We start from the raw sequence: 18,269 nt of genomic DNA on the forward strand, positions 1-18,269 counted from the left end.
TGAGGGGAAGGAGGAGAAAATCTGGCTATGCAAGGGTCAATGTTGAAAAATTATCTGTGCATATGTTTTGAAAATAAAAAACTTCAACAACAACAACAACAACAAACAATGATTACCACTTTCAGGAAAGTGTTTCTATCAACTGTGTTTATGTTTTTACCATAACAAACATAACATAAGGTCAAAGAAAAATGTTATTGAAACTAGAAAACTGTCATCGTCAATATGCTGAAGAGAAGACAAGCTTGTAATTTTGGGTAACTTTAATGCCAGAGTAGACATAGTACTATCAGTCATGGCAGAATCTTTGGGAGGAATGGAGTTGGAAGCTGTAACAGCAACAGTCACTTTGTATTGAAGATTTGTGCATCTCATGAACCCTTCTCATTATCAATACTATCTTCCATTTACTTAAGCACAATAAAACTTGTTGGATGTGTACTTTTTTAGCAAATGTTGGCATTTAATGACATTTAATAGACTATGTCATGAGTAAGGAGAAAAAACAATGTAAGAAGAACAAAGGTAATGTATGACACAGTACTGGACCAATCATAGACTTATCTTTTCCAGGCTAAACATTTACATTCAACAAAACTGGTGACTCCAAGGCAAGATGACTACCAGAAGATTTAATGTCAATGGATTATACTGCTTCTTCTAACATGAAGAGTTTTGTTAGCTACCTGGGAGAAAAGGCTGAGCCAATACACAATAAGCAGAAAAGGAATGGGCAGTTTTTAGAGATCTGCTGTAGATGATTTGGGTCAGACTACTCACAAACATCAAGATTGATTTGACAAAAATGTTAGGGAAATTCAGAAGCTGTTAAATGAAAAATGAGAATTACAGTTTTCCAGTAGGATAGTTTTATCTCTCTCTAAGAAGGCAGCATTTAACTCCATTGAAAGTAAAGTGATGTCTCTAGATGCAGAATTCTGGGATCAGTAAGAAGGCAGATAAAAGCAGTTTTATGCTGATAGGAACAATTCAGAGAGTTTTATGATTTTATGATTTCCTGAAAGCTATAGGCCAAAGTAGTATCTCAACTACTTTTTGCTAATAGACTCAACATTGAGTCACACTGATTAATGATAAAGAACTTGATACCAGATAGAGGTGCTGAACACACTTCCATAGTATTTTCAATGGACCTCGTCAACCAATGCTTAAACCATTGACTATATACCTAAGATTGAATTCAATCCCTTTTTAGCTAAATTTCCAATTGAAGAAGAGGTTTTGAATACCATTAGGCTTCTCTGATGTGGCAAAGAGCCTGATGCTGATTCTATTCCAGCTGAGATTTACAAGGCCAAGGAGTCTACTACTCATATGAAAACTTACTGAAATTTTCTGGATTATATTGCAAAAGGAAATTATCTAAAGGAATTCAAGGATGTCTTCACTGTCCATCTCTATAGAGGAAATGGAAATAAATTATACCATGATAACCACAAGACAATCTCTTTTTTGAGTCTTAATTGGGTTTATCCTTCATCTGGAAAAAGGTCACCTACCTGAGAACCAGTGTAACTTTAGAAAGGGCTGAGGAATGGTAGATAGGATATTTGCTATCTGATATCTTCAGGGGAAATTCCAGGAGCAAAACCAGAGGTCTTTGATAATGGGGATTGTGGAAGATTGTGATAAAATTTGGTTTCCCAGAGAAGTTCATCAATTTATATGCCAGTTTTATGATGGCATGTTTGCATGAGTTCTGGATATTGAATAATGCTTTCACTTTCTCAGTCACCAGTGGAGTGAAGCAGGACTGAGGAGCTTGCTCCCCACGCTTTTTTTTAAGGCATATTTTCCACACTGTTGTCAGAAGCCTTCAATGAGGATGAAAATGGTGTCAAGGTTGGCTGCTATAGTGATGGTAAATTATTTTCCTTGAAAAGGTTACAAGCCAAGATTAAACTGGAAAGAACTGATGTACAACTTTTTTTTTGGCAGATAATTGCTCATTCAATGGAGCTTCTGAGGCCAAGATGAAAAGAGTTTAGAATTATTTCTCTGACACTTTTGCTAATTTTGGCTTGACAATTAACAATAACAAAATAGAAGTTTTCTACCAGCCAGAACTGTACCATCCATACATGGTACCTTTGTTTACAGAAAATAGAAAGCTTTTGAATGTTATGTAAGCTCATTTACCTTGGCACAGTGTATTTTCCAGGGATGTCCAGATAGATGATGAGGTTAATGCCTGCATTGCCAGAGATAGCTCAGTGTTTGGAAGACTCTGAAGGAAATTTGTTGGTGAGAAAAGAGAGGAATAAGGCTGCCTACCAAACTGAAGGTATACAGAGCTGCTGTGTCAAGTTCATTGTATGTTTGTGAAATCTGGACAACATACTAGGTACCATGCCAGGAAAGTGACTTCCATGTGAATTGTCTTAGAATTTAGAAGATCACCTCACAAGATAAGGTATTGAACACTGAAGTTCTTTCTTGAGTTAGACTGCCAATCATTCAAACTCTATTGCAGAGAGCACAACTCTAATGAGCCAGCCACGTTATTTGAATGCACAATATGTTTGATTAAAAAACTTTTTTATGGAGAATTCACATGAAGCAAGGTCTGAAAAAGCAATGCAAGGACACACTCAAGGTTTTTCTGAAGAACTTAGGATTTGTGAGTTATAGGAGACAATTCCATAGGACCTAGCAGTATGACTTATCCACAACAAAGATAGATGCTCTAGAAGCAAAGCAGATTTGTAGTAGCTCAAAAAAAATTGCAAGATATATAAATTTATACTTCTATATGTATAGATTTAAAAACTTCCCTATTTCAAATGTCACATGAACTATTTGTGTCTGACTTGTAGAACCTTCTGAGCTCCTATTGTTCTGATTAGCTACAGACACACTGTATCTTGACCCCAAAATAGTGATGTTTTTTTGGTCCCCTTTGAGCATAAAGGACAACCACCATATTTTTGAGAAAAACCATATACTCACAGATAAATAGACAGTTAATTTTGGAGAGTGAAAGAAAATTACCAGAAAAAGGGACCAGAAAAGGTATTATTTTAGCTTAATCTTGAAAGGGAATCAAGGATTGTTAAGAAAACAAAACAATGACGGAGGTAAGTGTTCTAGGAATTGGGGGGGGGGAGGGGGAGAGGGTAGCTTGTGCAAAACCCTGGAAGTGTGGAAGATGGAATGATATATACAAGTAAATACCAGTAGGCTGACCATTTGGACTAGAATACAGAATGCATGAAGGGAATAATAGAATATTCAATAGACTTGGAAGGATAGGATGGTAAGCCCAGATCTAAGTGAAAGACTTTAAATTATCATAGAGCAGAGTTTAGTGCAGAAATGTTATCCTAGTTGTATTAAGAAACCACTAAAGCTTCTTCAGCAAGGAAGTGCCTGACCAGACCTCTACTTTAGTAATGTCTGGTAACTGTTTCGAAGAGGGATTAAAATAAGATAGACTGGAGATGGGAAGGGACCCTTCAGAAGCCTGAGAAAAAGATGATGAAGACTTGAAATAAGGCTGTCATACTGCGTTTAGAAGAGAGGATGCATGTCAAAGATGTTAATGTATTATTGATAAGATTTATCAAATGAGGATATGAGGAATGAGCCTAAGAATCCATCCATGACTTTGAGGTTAGGAATGACTGTTTTTGATGGTCATTCCTATGGCAGATAGGAAAGTTAGGAAGAAAGATTTTAGTGTGGTGGCAGCGATATCATAAAGTCTTAACCTATGAAGTCCAGGTATGTGTTTCCTTTTGATTAATTGAAATGATACTCAATCCAATAACTAAGTGGCTCAGGGAACCCAATGGTTCAGGGCATTTTTACATAGCTTTATATGGGTAGTCTGTGTACCAAAAGTCAGGGCACAAGGAGTCTTCCTGTCAGCAGATCAGTATGAGCAATGTTGGTAGAAAGAAGCTATACATATATGAATCAGTGTATATTCACTGAATTGTTTTCTTTTCTGCTCAGAATATTATTGCTTTTCTAGGGTTAGATAAATGTTCCTTTTGCTAACTTTGAGATGTTCTATGAGTACTTCATTTCATTCCAATCTCAAAACTCAGGTACTATACTAGTTTCAGTCAGAGCTAATATTACTTGGTTCATGGAAGAAAGTGAGTTTGTTGTGGGCTTATGAGTTTAACATAACTATGGTATATCTGGTGGAGATGTTCTAGCAAGCTATTGATTATGGAGGATCCCTATCCTACACAATGACTAATGGTCCATTGACCTTATATAGTAAGCTTTTCTGATCTAAACTCCTTCAAATGCCTTCTATTCAATTTCTCTGAAGTTGTTCTCTATATAGATGTTATTTGTCTTTTTTTATGCCTTTGATCCTTATACACACAGACTCTGTAGAGGTCAATAAATTCTTTCCAGCTTAAATCATGTTGTTCTCTTTCAGGACCCTGTGTTGCTGAGAAAACCTGGAGGCTACAATCTTTAAATCAAAGAATAGAAAGGTAAAGTAGAATTTACCTTGCTTTACCACAATTTCTATGGGTCCCAGTTTTCGGATGGATCAGTATGGTTAATAGACCCTAGAAACCAGTATGGTTAATGGTCTGAGAAAGACCGGGAACTATGACTGCATAGGGGATGCTCATAAATGATAACCTTCCTTCAAAATAAAAATCTTTTCATGATTTTTTATAATAACATTTCCTCTCTTTAGGTTATAAATTAATGAAACATTTTCCATCTGAATTTTTGTGTTAGTTTCTGGAACAGACCACTTCCTGGTTTAGCTGATAATCCTATTGAATTAGGTGTTTTTCACTTTTGATTCATCTATCAGACTCCAACTTTTTAATATTTTCCTCTTTGCTACTTCAGGAAGAAGCTTATTGACACATTGATCAACAAAACCAGGGGAACAGAGCTAAGTTACAATTCGCCAACTTATTCCTGTTATTATCCTATGTTAGGAGGACAATTATTAGGTGGAACTCAAAAAGTCTGGCAAAGGAGATACTTAAAGTGGCCTTTGGACTTCCAGGTCTTGTTCAGGAATCTAACAGGTACTAAAGCATCATACCCCCACATCAAGTATTCTCAAAAAAGACTCCGCTGCATAACATCATCGAATCATTCCTGCCAGATTGCACGTTTACCCTGCACTAAACACCCCCAGATCATGTCTACCCCAGCACTCTGCTTCTGTCATCAAGCTAGGTCAACATCATATCTTAAACATTGGGCCATGGCTCCACTGAAATCCAAGCACCAGGTTAAGATTCTACAAAGTCCCAAACAGTCCAAAGCTATGCCTAATAGAGAGCCTTCATGGAGTTTATTTTACCTTAAGCCATGTATAGTGGATGGTGTGATTATCCCTAATGAAATTGTTAAGAACATAGTCAGTTCCATCCCCCAGAGCAGAATCCATAGAGACATCCGAAAACAGATTCTCTTGAGGTGGATGAGGGGGCGTCCTAATCCTCAACCTGGCCCACGATTGTCATCAACTTACACAGTTTGCTTAGTTTGTGCTTCCTGGATTCGATATGGCTGTTCCCATGTTAAGGGAAGAAAAGATCCTAATGGAGCAAAATTAGTGGCCATACCCACACCTCTACCTGGTTCTGAGGGGGAAATGGGTGTGAGATTAGTTCTCCAAATTCCACAATCAAAACCAAGCTCCATTTCTTGCCTTCCATGTCATAGCTATGAAGAGCAGCACCCTCAGGCTTCTGCAGAAGAACATGATACACTGACCATACCTGAGGGAGAAAGGAATCAGGAAGCTCTTATCCTCACTGAGTCTGCTTCTACATCTACACTCCCGACTCCCAACATTGCAATACAATCAGTGACTCCTGCTATTCAACCCCAGAGCATCAACCACCAGTTCCAGGGTGTTAAATGGCTGCTTTATATAAAAACGATGACTGGGCCTCTGCCTCAGTATCCACCTTCTTCACTTTCTTCTTCCTCATCTTCCCCCTTCTCTCCATCATCTTTCTCAGACTGTGTCTCCTTTGAATCATTTATTTACCATCGATTGCCTCCAGGAGTCTATTGGCTTGATTTTATCTACAGCAAAGATTACCAAACAAGGGACAAAAGAATCTCTGAAAGACACCAGCCCTCAGGAGGAAAAATGCCTGCAAGTAGCACCACCAAAAAACTGCCTAGAGAAAAAGCAACAACAGGATCTGGGACATTTCTCAAAGCAGTCCTGGAAAAATTTCAAAATAACATTTTCAAATTAAATTAACATCTTTTCTCCTTAAAAAACAAAACAAAACATTTGTACCCCATTGTGTATCTCTGAAATGTGATGGGGTTTTGCAATTCATTTCTTTTTTTAAAGTCATATTCAGGCTGAAGGACATTGATTTGATCCTAGTGCTGTCCTTTAGGTGGTTACAAGTAACTGAGTTAATAGTGATCTTCCTAATCAGGAAGAACAATAATTCCTTTTCCCTCCCTTATCTTCTAATTTTCAGTCAAATTCAATTCAGAATGAATGAAAATCAAGGACCACATTCTTTGCCTCCTCTGCAATAATATAAATATATTATTTTATATGTGAATGTATTTTTAAATTTTCTTGCTTCATGGGGCTTCATAAAGAACACCATCAAACTATAAGCTTATTGTTGATTTATTATTTTCCCTAGTGTCAGTTGTAGACAAATAAAGCCTGTACTCACATATCTCAGTGTTTCCATATCTAACATTCTCATCCTGGTGTGCTATTTTTCTTACTTTTCTTGAAAGACTATTTAGTCCATTCCAGTTATACTGCCCAATCTGCGTTTTCAGGGTTTTGCCAGGAGTAATAAACTTCTTGTTCTTGCATCATTTTCTTTTCTCACATGATCTAGAGGTTTGAATTGAAATACTGTTTGAATGAATAATGAATGAAAAAGATGTCAAATGCTGAATAGATTGCATTGAACTTGAAATTGTTGTTGCTTTAAGGGCTATCAAATTCTGGCCTCTAGTTGTAAGAATTTGGTGATATTCTGCTATCATTCAATTGCATGGCTAAACCAAGGCTTCTAATTCTCTAGCTTTCCTTTAAATCCTCAGATCTTTCCAAAAGAATCCCTAAGACTTGCTTTTTCTCAGCTGGATTCTAGTTAATTGGTGAAAATCTTGAAAATAAGCTAATAATGAGGGTTGCTGTCCTACTACTGGCCATCACTATTATTTCTGTTGTGAAAGGGATATCCTCAAATGGTCAAGAACCCAATCTTACTGGGGAATTGAGAACTTTCCAGGAGGGAGCTACCTTTTTTTACTTAAAACAATGTACATTCTAAGGAAACCCCTCATTTTCCCTATCATTAGAACTGTACCTAAAAACTGTCACGAAACACTGAAGTTGTGCTGTGGAAGTTCAAAACATTGATGAAGGATGACTTCCCACAATCCTTTAAAGGAGAAATTCTTAGTCTATAGTCTATAAACTTTCAAAATACTATAATCATTTTTCTTTCATAATCTTATATATTTTACATTATACATTCAAAATCATTCAATGAAGCAACTCATAGACCTTCACCAGCCTGCCAAAGAATTCTAAGACACAAAATCTCTTGCTTTCAAAGAAAGGCATTGATATTTCAGTGGGATTGATGGGAACAGGGATATTAGGCATTGGCAGGAATAATCTACATGTTTATAGAAATTTTAGGCCAGCAATAAGCATGGTTTTTAAAGTGAGAAGACAGATTAAAACAAAGGTTGTTTCAGAAACATAGCTGAGTGTGTCTCTAAATGGCCTCATAAATTTTTTCCAAGAACATTGACCTCTCATCATGTAGGACCAAATAATAAACATACACAGAAATGTAGGCAAACACACACTCCCCCAACACTCCCTTTGCTAGTCAGTGGATCTGGGTAGAGAAAAAAAAAAAAGACCTATCTATAAAAGGTCAATTTCTGGTGAGGAAAACACAGAAAATGCAAATGTTTCCTTGTTTTGAAAGATAACCTTTCTATGAATACAAATTACCAAAAGGTACCAGAAATGGAGCTAACCAAAAATAAAAGTTTAACATTAAATAGCCCTCTGCAATTGTGACATAATAGATCAACTGAAGAAGTTCCACTACTATCCATTGAGTTTTATGTTGCTTTGTTGTATGTTGTTGAATTTCTTCACACAACTGAGAATTTTTTTGAATACAATTCTATGCATACCATGCCATGTTATACTTGAATTTAAAGACATTAGGCTAGCAAGGGAACTCTCATGGGACCGAATATGGTAGTATACATTTGCTGTACCCAATCCAAGTGTCTGTCACTTCCACATATATATCCAAGGGAATATGGCCAACTTTCTGATTAATCCTTTACTCACCAAAAAAATTGTAGGAGAAAGATGTGGTCAAGATTATTTGTGGCACTGGAATAATAGATCAGTTTCTAAAGCTACTTAAAATCACTTATTTTTCATTTGAACTATAGCAAGGACTTCAAGTTAAGATGATCAGCAAACCTGCCTCTTAATACATTTACCCAAATAAAGCCTAAAAATAGCACTATCTCAAATAATCAGTTGTCCAAAGAAAAATTATAGTAACCATCTTAGAACTGTACAAATGTCAGAAATCTAAATAAAGGAAGAGGATAAGCATTTATTAAATATCTCATAGGTGCTGAGCATTGTCCTATATTGTACTATATTGTACTGTATGAATATCTCATTTGATTTTTGTAACACTCTAGCTTGGGACTATATATACTATTCAATTAACCATTGAGAATACTAAGGCAATGACTTCCTGAAGGCACACAGAAATTAAGAGACCTACTAGAAACTCAGCTGAAGCACCCCTGTTAAAAACTTTCCAGTGTGAACCAGTGACTCAGCACAGCTGAATCCTGCAACAATGTATCCACAGATCATAGAGTTTTCTGAAAAAAACTTCATGGTTGTTCAGGGACCTTCATGGTATATAAAAATGTTAGCAACCAGTAAAGAATATTCATTTCAAAATATCACAGATTTAGGAGCACTGTTCATACTCTTAACTTGAGATGACATTAGACCCTGTGATCTAGGACTCTTAAAACACTAGAAGATCTAAAAGTTCCTAAAATTCTTAACATCAATTTGAATGCAGATATACCCAGAGAATGAGAGGTCATTTTAGGTGACATATGTAGAGACCAAATAGGACTGAGAAGATTATAATAAATCATAGATACAGAAAGTAATTAAAAGCAAATTAGGTGTTTATTTTGAAGTAACAAAATTTTTAAATTTTAAATTATATGTACACGTATGTGAATTGAAAAAACAAAAATCTAAAAAGCTTAGGAATGATAAGGATTATAAGAAGAATGTTAAACTGAAGATTTGTGTGTCAGTTACAAAACAATTTTATTTGAAAATATAGCAGTGCTTTTGACTTCATGCTTGGCTAATACAATTTTATTAACATTTAAAAAAATACCTAAAATCAGTTACAATTAGAATCCTTTATGTAGTGTACTTCATTTAACACTGTATTAATAAGTTTTCACTGTATTTAAATGTCATGTAGTTCTCTAAAACACTATATATTGCTTACATTATACCATCTAACAAAGTCTAATAAAGGGGGAAAATGGAGTTTAAAGACCAAAAGTTCAAGAGAAGAAATCCACAAAAACTAAAAAGAAAAAAAAATGAATTTCTCACAAGTACAATAAAAATAGAGTAGCTACTGGCTACTTTAAAAAGGGATTTTGTTTGTTTAGTAGTATAGGTATGAATTACCTGATTCTCTTTGATGCCCCATTTTGTTGCATTTGCATATATACAGTATGTCATATACATGTGTGTGTGTGTGTGGAGAGAGAGAGAGAGAGCGTGTGTGTTGTGTATGTTCATATATATATATATATATATATATATATATATATCACTGACTTATCTCTGAATTAAAAGTAAATAGATTAATAATACTAAATGGATCATCATTTCCTGAGAAACAATATTGATACAATATTAATATGCAAGGAAGATTTCATGCTGTCCATGTGATTTTTCAGTCCTTAGAGAAATATTACTGAAACCAGAAATGTTCATATCATATTTTCAAATTATTCTTAAATAAATTCAACATAAACCTAGGAACTTATTTTAGACATTTGTCTAAAATATTTTATGAAACTTTTTCTTCAGTGAGCTGCTTCCCTTCCAACCTTACATGCATTTTTTTTGTTCTTACAAAAGCTGTATTCCAACTTCAAGTTATGTTTGCCTCTAGTCTTTGAGAACTGATCTCCTAGGATATTTTGATAGGACAACTCTTTAGTGATTGAAGGAATAAGACAATAAATCTTGTCAGGATGCTTTGAAAATTTAGCAATTCTTGGCTTCCCACATTTTTTTTTTTTGATCCTTACAACAATCTAATGAGGTAGGTGCTACTATTATCAACAGTTTACAGATGAAGAATCTGAGTTTGAGGGAAGTCCCAGTGCCTAGGAACAGAAACCTTATAAACAATTGATTGAAACAGAAGTTAAACTAAAGTCTTCTTGACTCCAAGACCAGCAATATCTACTAAGCCACCAAGTTGTGTTATTAAAGAGATTTTGTCATTGGAATATACTACAGATCACTGAATGGAATGAGGAAATAGATTAGAATTTGGGAGTAGATTATAATCCAAACAAGCTGTAATTATGAAGTCACCAAATCTTCACTGCTTACGGGGAAAAGCAAGACAATAAGCTATATATAGCTATTTTAGGATTTCCTCTTGGGAGAGTTTTTGGCAATTCTATGATTCAATTAATTAAAAAAAAAAAAAAAAAGGAGGACATTGGTCAGTTTCCTGGGGGAAACTATCCATTTTCTTATCCTATCCTTTCTTATCCCCCCATTACTAAAAAAAAAACAAAAAACAGTCTTCATCTAGCTCATTAATCCCTCCACTCCCACTTCCTGGCTCCTTAGTGATGTTGGGATCATTCTGGTGATATAGCTGAACCTATAGCTCTTATGTAGGATTTCCCCCAAAAGGGAAAGTAAAATAGTACTTAATAGAACAATATAAATTGGTTATAGGAGAGTTATTCCTACACAGAAAATAAATGCTTAACATAAGACACATCATTGTAAAGTATGGACTAGTTCCCTGGAGGGTTTCAGGGTCAACCAGAGTCAGGATAAATTAAAGTCCTTGGTCTTTAGGGGGAGAAGTGAAGGAGGCAGACAAACTGTCATGAGGCTTGCCAAAGATATCTCTTGGATCTTAGAGTCCTGAATCCAGCCTCTCTTCTTCTCATCTTGCCATTAAGTGACTCTCTTTCTCTGCCCTCCAATCCTTGCCTATGACTATCTTACCACCAAACATTCAGCAAGCCCCCAACAGTGAGAAGAACCATTTATCCAAACATATGCTAATAGAGTCATTGTCTCACATCCAATAGGTAATTAGTCTTAAGTGCTTGGTTAGCTGATTCAAGCACACCTTTTTGGAGTTTCAGTCCTCTACACACCATTGGATTCCACAATTTAACATAACCACTGTGATAACTGGCTGAAAAGCTGGTACTTAAAATTTTATCAGAATGTAAATTACTGCTAATTAAGCAGTTTTCATTTCACCCAGGTCTTATCAAATCCAAACATCTCCTGGTACATGTTTTGTGGTAAAGCCTTCCAAGTTTAGGCCAATCCTCTGGTCAGTGAGTGTTCTTTCCAATAACTGAAACTATTCAGTTCACTAGTACCACCTCCAGATATCTAGAACATGTGAAGTCACCTCCAAGCCTGGACACATTAATTCTGATTTTGTTCCTCATTCAGCTAATATCAGGAAAAGCCAATCACAAAAGAAATAGTCCTAACATAGTCTCAGGCTTTTCTAAGTAGGATGAGTGCTTCATTTAGAAGCCATGCATCCATATGAAGGCTAAGAGTGGGAAAACTAGGGGGTACATGTATAAGACCAACTGCTAAGCCTTTTTTTTTTTTTTCCTGGAAACTACCTGAAAAAGTCCCTATGTGATACTCAGCTAGAAAGGAAGAGAGAGTTTGAGAAAATTGTTGCTCTCTTTCATAATTATTAACTCATTTGGCCGTCTCCACCATCTCAAAATGCAAATCCTTTCACTTGAGTCAAGCAGGTCCTAGAGACAACTGAAATCTGCAATGATATCTCTAAATATTTCATGTGATGCCTCCTAGAGGACAATTCAAATTCATTGTACCATGTTTTCTGACTTGTGCATTAAACCAAAGCTTCTTAAACTGTGAGTCACAACACTGAATGTGGAGTTAATGAAATTATAATTATCAGTAAATGTTTAATTTATATACCTATTTCACAAACCTATATGCCTAGGACAGTATAAACATTTCTCTGGTGAGAAGGGTTGCTATAGTTGTGTTTCTCTCTCTAGGTAACTCCATTTCAATGCTGTCTTTTCAAAAGAAATGAAAGATTCATAAGAAAAAATACTGAACTAAAAAATAAATTCCTAAACTCCTTTGAATGAAAATGTGAGTTTCAATGTTGAAAGTATTATCATACCCAAGTAATACATAAATTTATAAAGCAACTTTAAATGTTTTGAGTATTAAGCTTTGGTATATGTGAACTATCATACTCAATGAAGGAAGAATTTTTATCTAGGACAAATGAGATAAACTTTTTTTTCAGTTGAGAGCTAAGAACAAATGAAAGAAACACTTCTGTTTGAACTGGCTGTTGTACTAGACAATGAACTAAAATTGCAAGCTGCTAGGATGGGTGGCAGCTGGCTTAAAGTTAAGTCATTAATGGGAACATTTAAATTTCCTTGCTGAAGAACTTGCTATGTACTATCTTTCTTAATGGCTTTTCTTTCTATCACTAATAATATGGTATGACTCCAAGCTATTTAAAAAGAATATTCTTTCTCACTCATCATTGAATGACTTAATTTTAAACATTTTTTTTAGTTGACTGGGGAGCAGTATGGTAATATTTCAGCTCATTTTCATATCCTAAAGTACTGCAATTAACACTTTTCCAAGGAGAGATTCTAACACTTCACTGTTACCCATGCCAGCATGTCTCACATCTGAGTGTAACGCCTAGTGAAAATTTGAGAATGTGATTTTGAAACAAAGCTTCCCTCACTGTATTGATTAATACAAAATTGAGAGAAATGATTTACTTTGAGCACTGCTTGTACTTCTTTAAGCATTGCATTTTTTTGCGTATATGACAGCAAATATTTTTTAAAGCTTCAATAATACCACCAATTTTTAGTTATTTTTTGATATACCCCACTCCTGTGGATCTTCTTTTGTAACTAAGGAGTTAAATAAAATTCATCAATGCAATGACCAGGTTTCACAGTATATGCAACACCTCTTACTTGTAGTCCTCTATTTCTCTATTAAGAAGAAGGAAGTGTGTTTCATAATGTCCTCAGGTATCAAGACCTAACAAACATTCTGAAAGGGAATTATTAGGAGGACATACATAGCTAGTGGTGCATTATAATTAAGTATTCAAAGGAATTCCTTGCTGTATTGTACTGTGGTACTTCCTATGGAACTGGGCATGTGATCTGGTCACTTTCTATGGGACATATTCTCTGGCCTTTTGTTGAAAGACATGTGCTTGGTTTAACCTTATAATTGCTTATCAATTCCTATAACTGGGAGGATTATATATGACACCTCTGAAGGCTAAAATTAGAGTTATACAGAATGTAAAATGACAAGTAAGAAGAACATTAGTTAGAATATATTGCATGGTCTTAGTTTCATTAACAAAAATCTCCAAGTTACAATAGTAGCCTCTTAGTGCTTCACCTCTCCAGGTTGCTCCCCTATGACCACAGGCAGGCATAAAATGCAGATCCAAAATTTATACCTTTGAATGGTGCATTCATTCTATGCACTGTTTCTCATGTCCCCAGTAGAATCATGTTACATAATAATAATAATGCAATAGCCACTTTGAGAAACCTAATATTCAATGAGCAAAAAGAATGTGATTAGAAACAAATTCAGCACTTAGAAGTTTATAGGACAGAAAACTTTGCTGCACTAAGTAAGCATGCAATTAGGCAGAAATGGGTTTTGTACAACAGTGAAACTGTCCATCTACTCTTTTATAGCAATAGATCTTCAAGGGGTGTCACAAGAAAATCTCTTGTAAAGCTAGAAAAGTAGATAACAATAGCTTTTCTAAGCAAAGTACTATAGATTGCCTTTAAATTCTTTTCAACAGTAGCAAACAGAACAGTTACTACCACGTGTTAGATTGTGGGTGTTGCCCTCAGTAAATGTAGTTACATCTAATTATTATGGGAGATTAGGGTCTGCAGAGTGTAGTGACTATTATATGTTAAAAGTGCACTAGCTTTAGTGAAGGCAGCTTGCTGTTCACATTCTCATTCATCTCTTTTCTCTGCCCCCTGCATTTATTTTTTAATAATGGCATATAAAATTAGAAGTGGATGTAAGCATTGAGCAAAATAAAATCCCTCCAGTATTCCATAACCCAGTAGGACTTGCAACATGTTTGTAGTAATGGGAATAGGGAAAGCTTGAATTTTATTAAGCCTTGTTTTACTTGACCACACTTGTCCTAGTAACTTTACAGTATATTCTAGTTCTTACACCTTGCTGGTTTATTATCTATTTCCTTTTGAGGAGAATATTTTGCAACTGGTCAAAATGTTACTGTAGAAAAGGCAAATCATCAGCTATAATATCATCAATAGACTATATCCACAGGCAACAGGATTGTATTTAGATGGAGACTAAGGCATATAATTGGACTGTGTATATATCCCAAGGTAGCATCTGCCCATGCAAGTGACCGTGTATAATTCCTAATAAGCAATTTACCCATTGGGTTTTTCCCTCAGGCACTGAATTATTAAAAGAACTATGAGTTCACCATGTAATATTTGTCCAATTCTAGAACTGTTTCTTGGTGCATTCTCTATAATCTTCACCAGTCTCTGTGATGGTGACTGAATTCCCTTATGGTAGTTAGCAAGGCTGCCCCCAGTAAAAAAAATCTCTTCCTATAATAATTTCAGGAACTATTGCAATCTACAGAAACATCTTGGAGGGGAGGAGGGCAAATGCATGATTTGTAACATCAATTGAGCTCTCTTTGCTGGAATTACAGTGCTTTTGTAACTATCAATATAAACAGACCAGGATATCTATGTGTATATCCATGAACCAAGGTTATAAGAATCTGTGGGATTAAATTGTAAGACAACCAGAAAAATGGGAAAAGTCTTGTAAAACAGTTTTAAGTGTGAAACAAGAGACTTGAATAAATTGAATATGTGAAGTTGATGTAAAAGAATAGTCAACACATTAAGAGTAACTATGATCCTAGTGCACTGGTCTTATTATGGTTCTAATGTGGTCAAGAGAAAGCAATACCTAGTTTGAAATAAACACACAACAAATTCACAATCATTATTCTCTTTGGCAAAAGGCAGGTTTATTTAAGGAAAGAAGTTATAGACAAAATGAAGAGTTAAAATAGGCACCAGAAGTGGCAAATATAAAATAGAATTGGAAGAGCATGTAGTTAGCAAGAAAAAAAGACGCATTCTTCAGGGGAACTCACAATTAACCAGGAGAAAGAAAATACTTCATGAGGTGGGAATAAACCATTGACTGGTAGATCAGACTAATCAGAGTTAAAATGAGGAGAAAGGCTCCATTAAAAGGAAGGTACTATGAGGGAGAGAAAGAGAGAAACTTCATAGTTGGCTTAGTTCTGAAAGAATTTAGCAAAATTTTTCATCATGATTAGATCTTTTATAGGGGAAACCCTTGGGAGTTTTTCAGGGAAATCAGAGAGGGAACTCAGGGGGAAGGATCAGGCATAGATGGAGTGCATTCAGCAGACCAGGCTCCAGATATACTTAAAAATATGCTAATCAGTATCTCAAAAGATTGTTTTGAAGATACTCAGAGGTTGGGGGATAGACAATAGGGGTTGCTAAAGAGTTCCTCCCTAGATAATTTAGGAATTGGTTATATCTGATAATTGTCAGATGGACTTCTTCCTGACAGGGGAAGATAGTTCACATCAGTTCATTGCACACAATATTTAATTTTATGATCCTCGCCTTTCACTGGCTGTATCTCATACCTAGAATACTCTGTCTTCTCATCTCTTATCTTTTGGCTTTCCAGGTTTCCTTCAAGATTGCTCTCAAGACCTTCTTCAGGAGGCCTTCCTGACTCACTCCCCACCATTCTGTGTCTTCCCTCGAAGAATACCCCCTGTTTAATTCCTTTCCTTCCTTCTTTCCTTCTTTCTGAAGCAAATTGTGTTCCCCTTGACTTTTGGGGGGAAGCAATGGGGAGAGAACTCTGAGAAACTCTTCTAGTAGAGGACTGCCCTCAGGGAATCAAGATAAGTGGTATCATTCAATTGGAAATCTTGGCGGGGGGACTAGTTGCACCCTCTATTGAGTTGATAACTAGTCCAAGACCACTCCCAATAGCTTATTCAATTGGAGATCTTGGCCTGATAGCTCAAACAGCTCCCCAGCCCCCAGATCAAGACTTACCCATAAAACAAGAGTGGGTTAACATACCTTTTGCTAAATTCCTCATTAGGAATTTGCCCAGAAAGCCTCCTTCTTAGTGAACAATAAAACCCCCCTTTTTTGCCACAGATTTCTGGGTTTGCGAATTCTTTCTCATTGGACCTGCATCTCAGAGCAGAGGGCATCTCTCCTCCTAATCCCACACCTCAACATTTGGTGGCCCGATAGGAAGACACCGAAGAGTGCCTGAGGTAAGCCACTTTTCTGGTGGTCCATTCTATAGTGAGGATAGCCCAAATTCCTGGAAAAATTTTGGGTTGTCTTGGACTCCATGCCCAGCAGAATTCTCTGTCCTGTGATGCCTGGGTTGGAATTCCTATGACTTCACAAAAAGTCCCCTTATCAGGAAAAGTTTTTGTCATATCCTTCTCTCTCTCTCTCTCTCTCTCTCTCTCTCTCTATATATATATATATATAAACACCTAAAGAGAATGAAAAGCTATAGAATTGAAAAATCTGGGGCTTGTGGCAAAATGGGACAACTCATTTCCTCTCTTCCTAAAGATTCTTCTTTAGGCTATCTCTTAAAAAACAGAAAATTCGGTTTGAAAGATCTCAAGACCAAAAAGCTCATTTACATTTGCAATGCTGCCTGGCCTCAATATATCTTGTAGAACCAGGAAAAATGGCCCATTCATGGCTCAGTTAATTACAGCACCATCCAGCAGCTTGATTTGTTTTGCCAAAGGCAAAGCAAGTGGACTGAAGTTCCTTATGTTCAAGCCTTTATGGCCTTATCTCAAGATTCTAAATTAAGACAGCACTGCAAAATGCTACTTGTAAAATATACTGCAGGGGGACTGAGGGTAAATAATGACCTTCTAGATGACTCCCTCCTTTTCACACCTTTAGCGGTACAAGATACTTCTGCTTCCCATTGCAGTCATTCTCAGGAGGCCTGCAAATCCTTTCCAAAACCACCTCCTTATCAAAAACAGGACCTTGGGTCCCACAATATCCAATCCCTCTCACCTTCTGAACCAGATTCTGAGGCCACCCAGCTCATATTCCTTAGTCCTTCTCAAACACAAGAAGTGGGATCCCTTTTTCTTCAACCAGATCCCTCCTGCCTACTGAACCAGAATCTGAGGCTGCCCAGGCCCCATGCCTCAGTCCTTTTCCTACAGAGAATGGGACTCCCTTTTCTCCTCCCTAAGAGACTGATTCAGCCACATCTTCTACTCAGGACCCTGATCCAGCCATTCCTTCTAAACTCTGGACCTTGAGGGAAGTAGCAGACTCTAGGGGAAAGACACACTAAAGTACAAGACCCTTTCTCAATGTCAGATTTTTCCCAAATTAAGGAGTAACTGGACCAGCAGTCCGAGGATCCCAACAAGTAAATTGAGGGGTTTAAAACCATTGTTCTCCAATTCCATCTTTCCTGGGAAGATGTTAATGTCATTATCTCCTCCTGCTATATCATAGAGAAGAAGAGAATCTGGGATCTGGCCCAAAAGTTTGGAGATGACATGGCTATCTACTCTTCTGGTAGATACCCCCCAGGAGTGATAGCTGTGCCTGTCTCAGACACTGGATGGAACTACCAGGAGGGGAGTAGAGCTAGAGAGAGAAGGGACCACCTCTTAACCTGCCTCACTGAAAGCATGAAGAAGAGAATTAAGAAACATGTTAATTATGACAAATTTAGGGAGATCACCTAAGGAGTTGAGGAAAATCCTTCCCTCTTTCAGGGCCAC

At 36.5% G+C, this 18,269-nt stretch overlaps 1 protein-coding gene across 3 annotated transcripts in view; it reads left to right on the top strand.

The window, feature by feature from the left end:
- Positions 1–6,265, top strand: part of CSNKA2IP (casein kinase 2 subunit alpha' interacting protein) — a 44,186-nt gene extending 37,921 nt beyond the window's left edge. For all 3 annotated transcript variants that reach the window (XM_051984371.1, XM_051984369.1, XM_051984370.1), the window contains exons 3-4: positions 4,421–4,478; positions 4,852–6,265. In XM_051984371.1, the coding sequence (XP_051840331.1) occupies positions 4,937–6,235 (1,299 nt within the window). In that variant the 5' untranslated portion in view covers positions 4,421–4,478; positions 4,852–4,936 and the 3' untranslated portion in view covers positions 6,236–6,265. The remainder of the gene's footprint in view (positions 1–4,420; positions 4,479–4,851) is intronic.
- Positions 6,266–18,269: the final 12,004 nt, after the last annotated feature.

This window comes from Antechinus flavipes, chromosome 3 (assembly GCF_016432865.1).
Source record: "Antechinus flavipes isolate AdamAnt ecotype Samford, QLD, Australia chromosome 3, AdamAnt_v2, whole genome shotgun sequence".
NCBI lineage: Eukaryota > Metazoa > Chordata > Mammalia > Dasyuromorphia > Dasyuridae > Antechinus > Antechinus flavipes.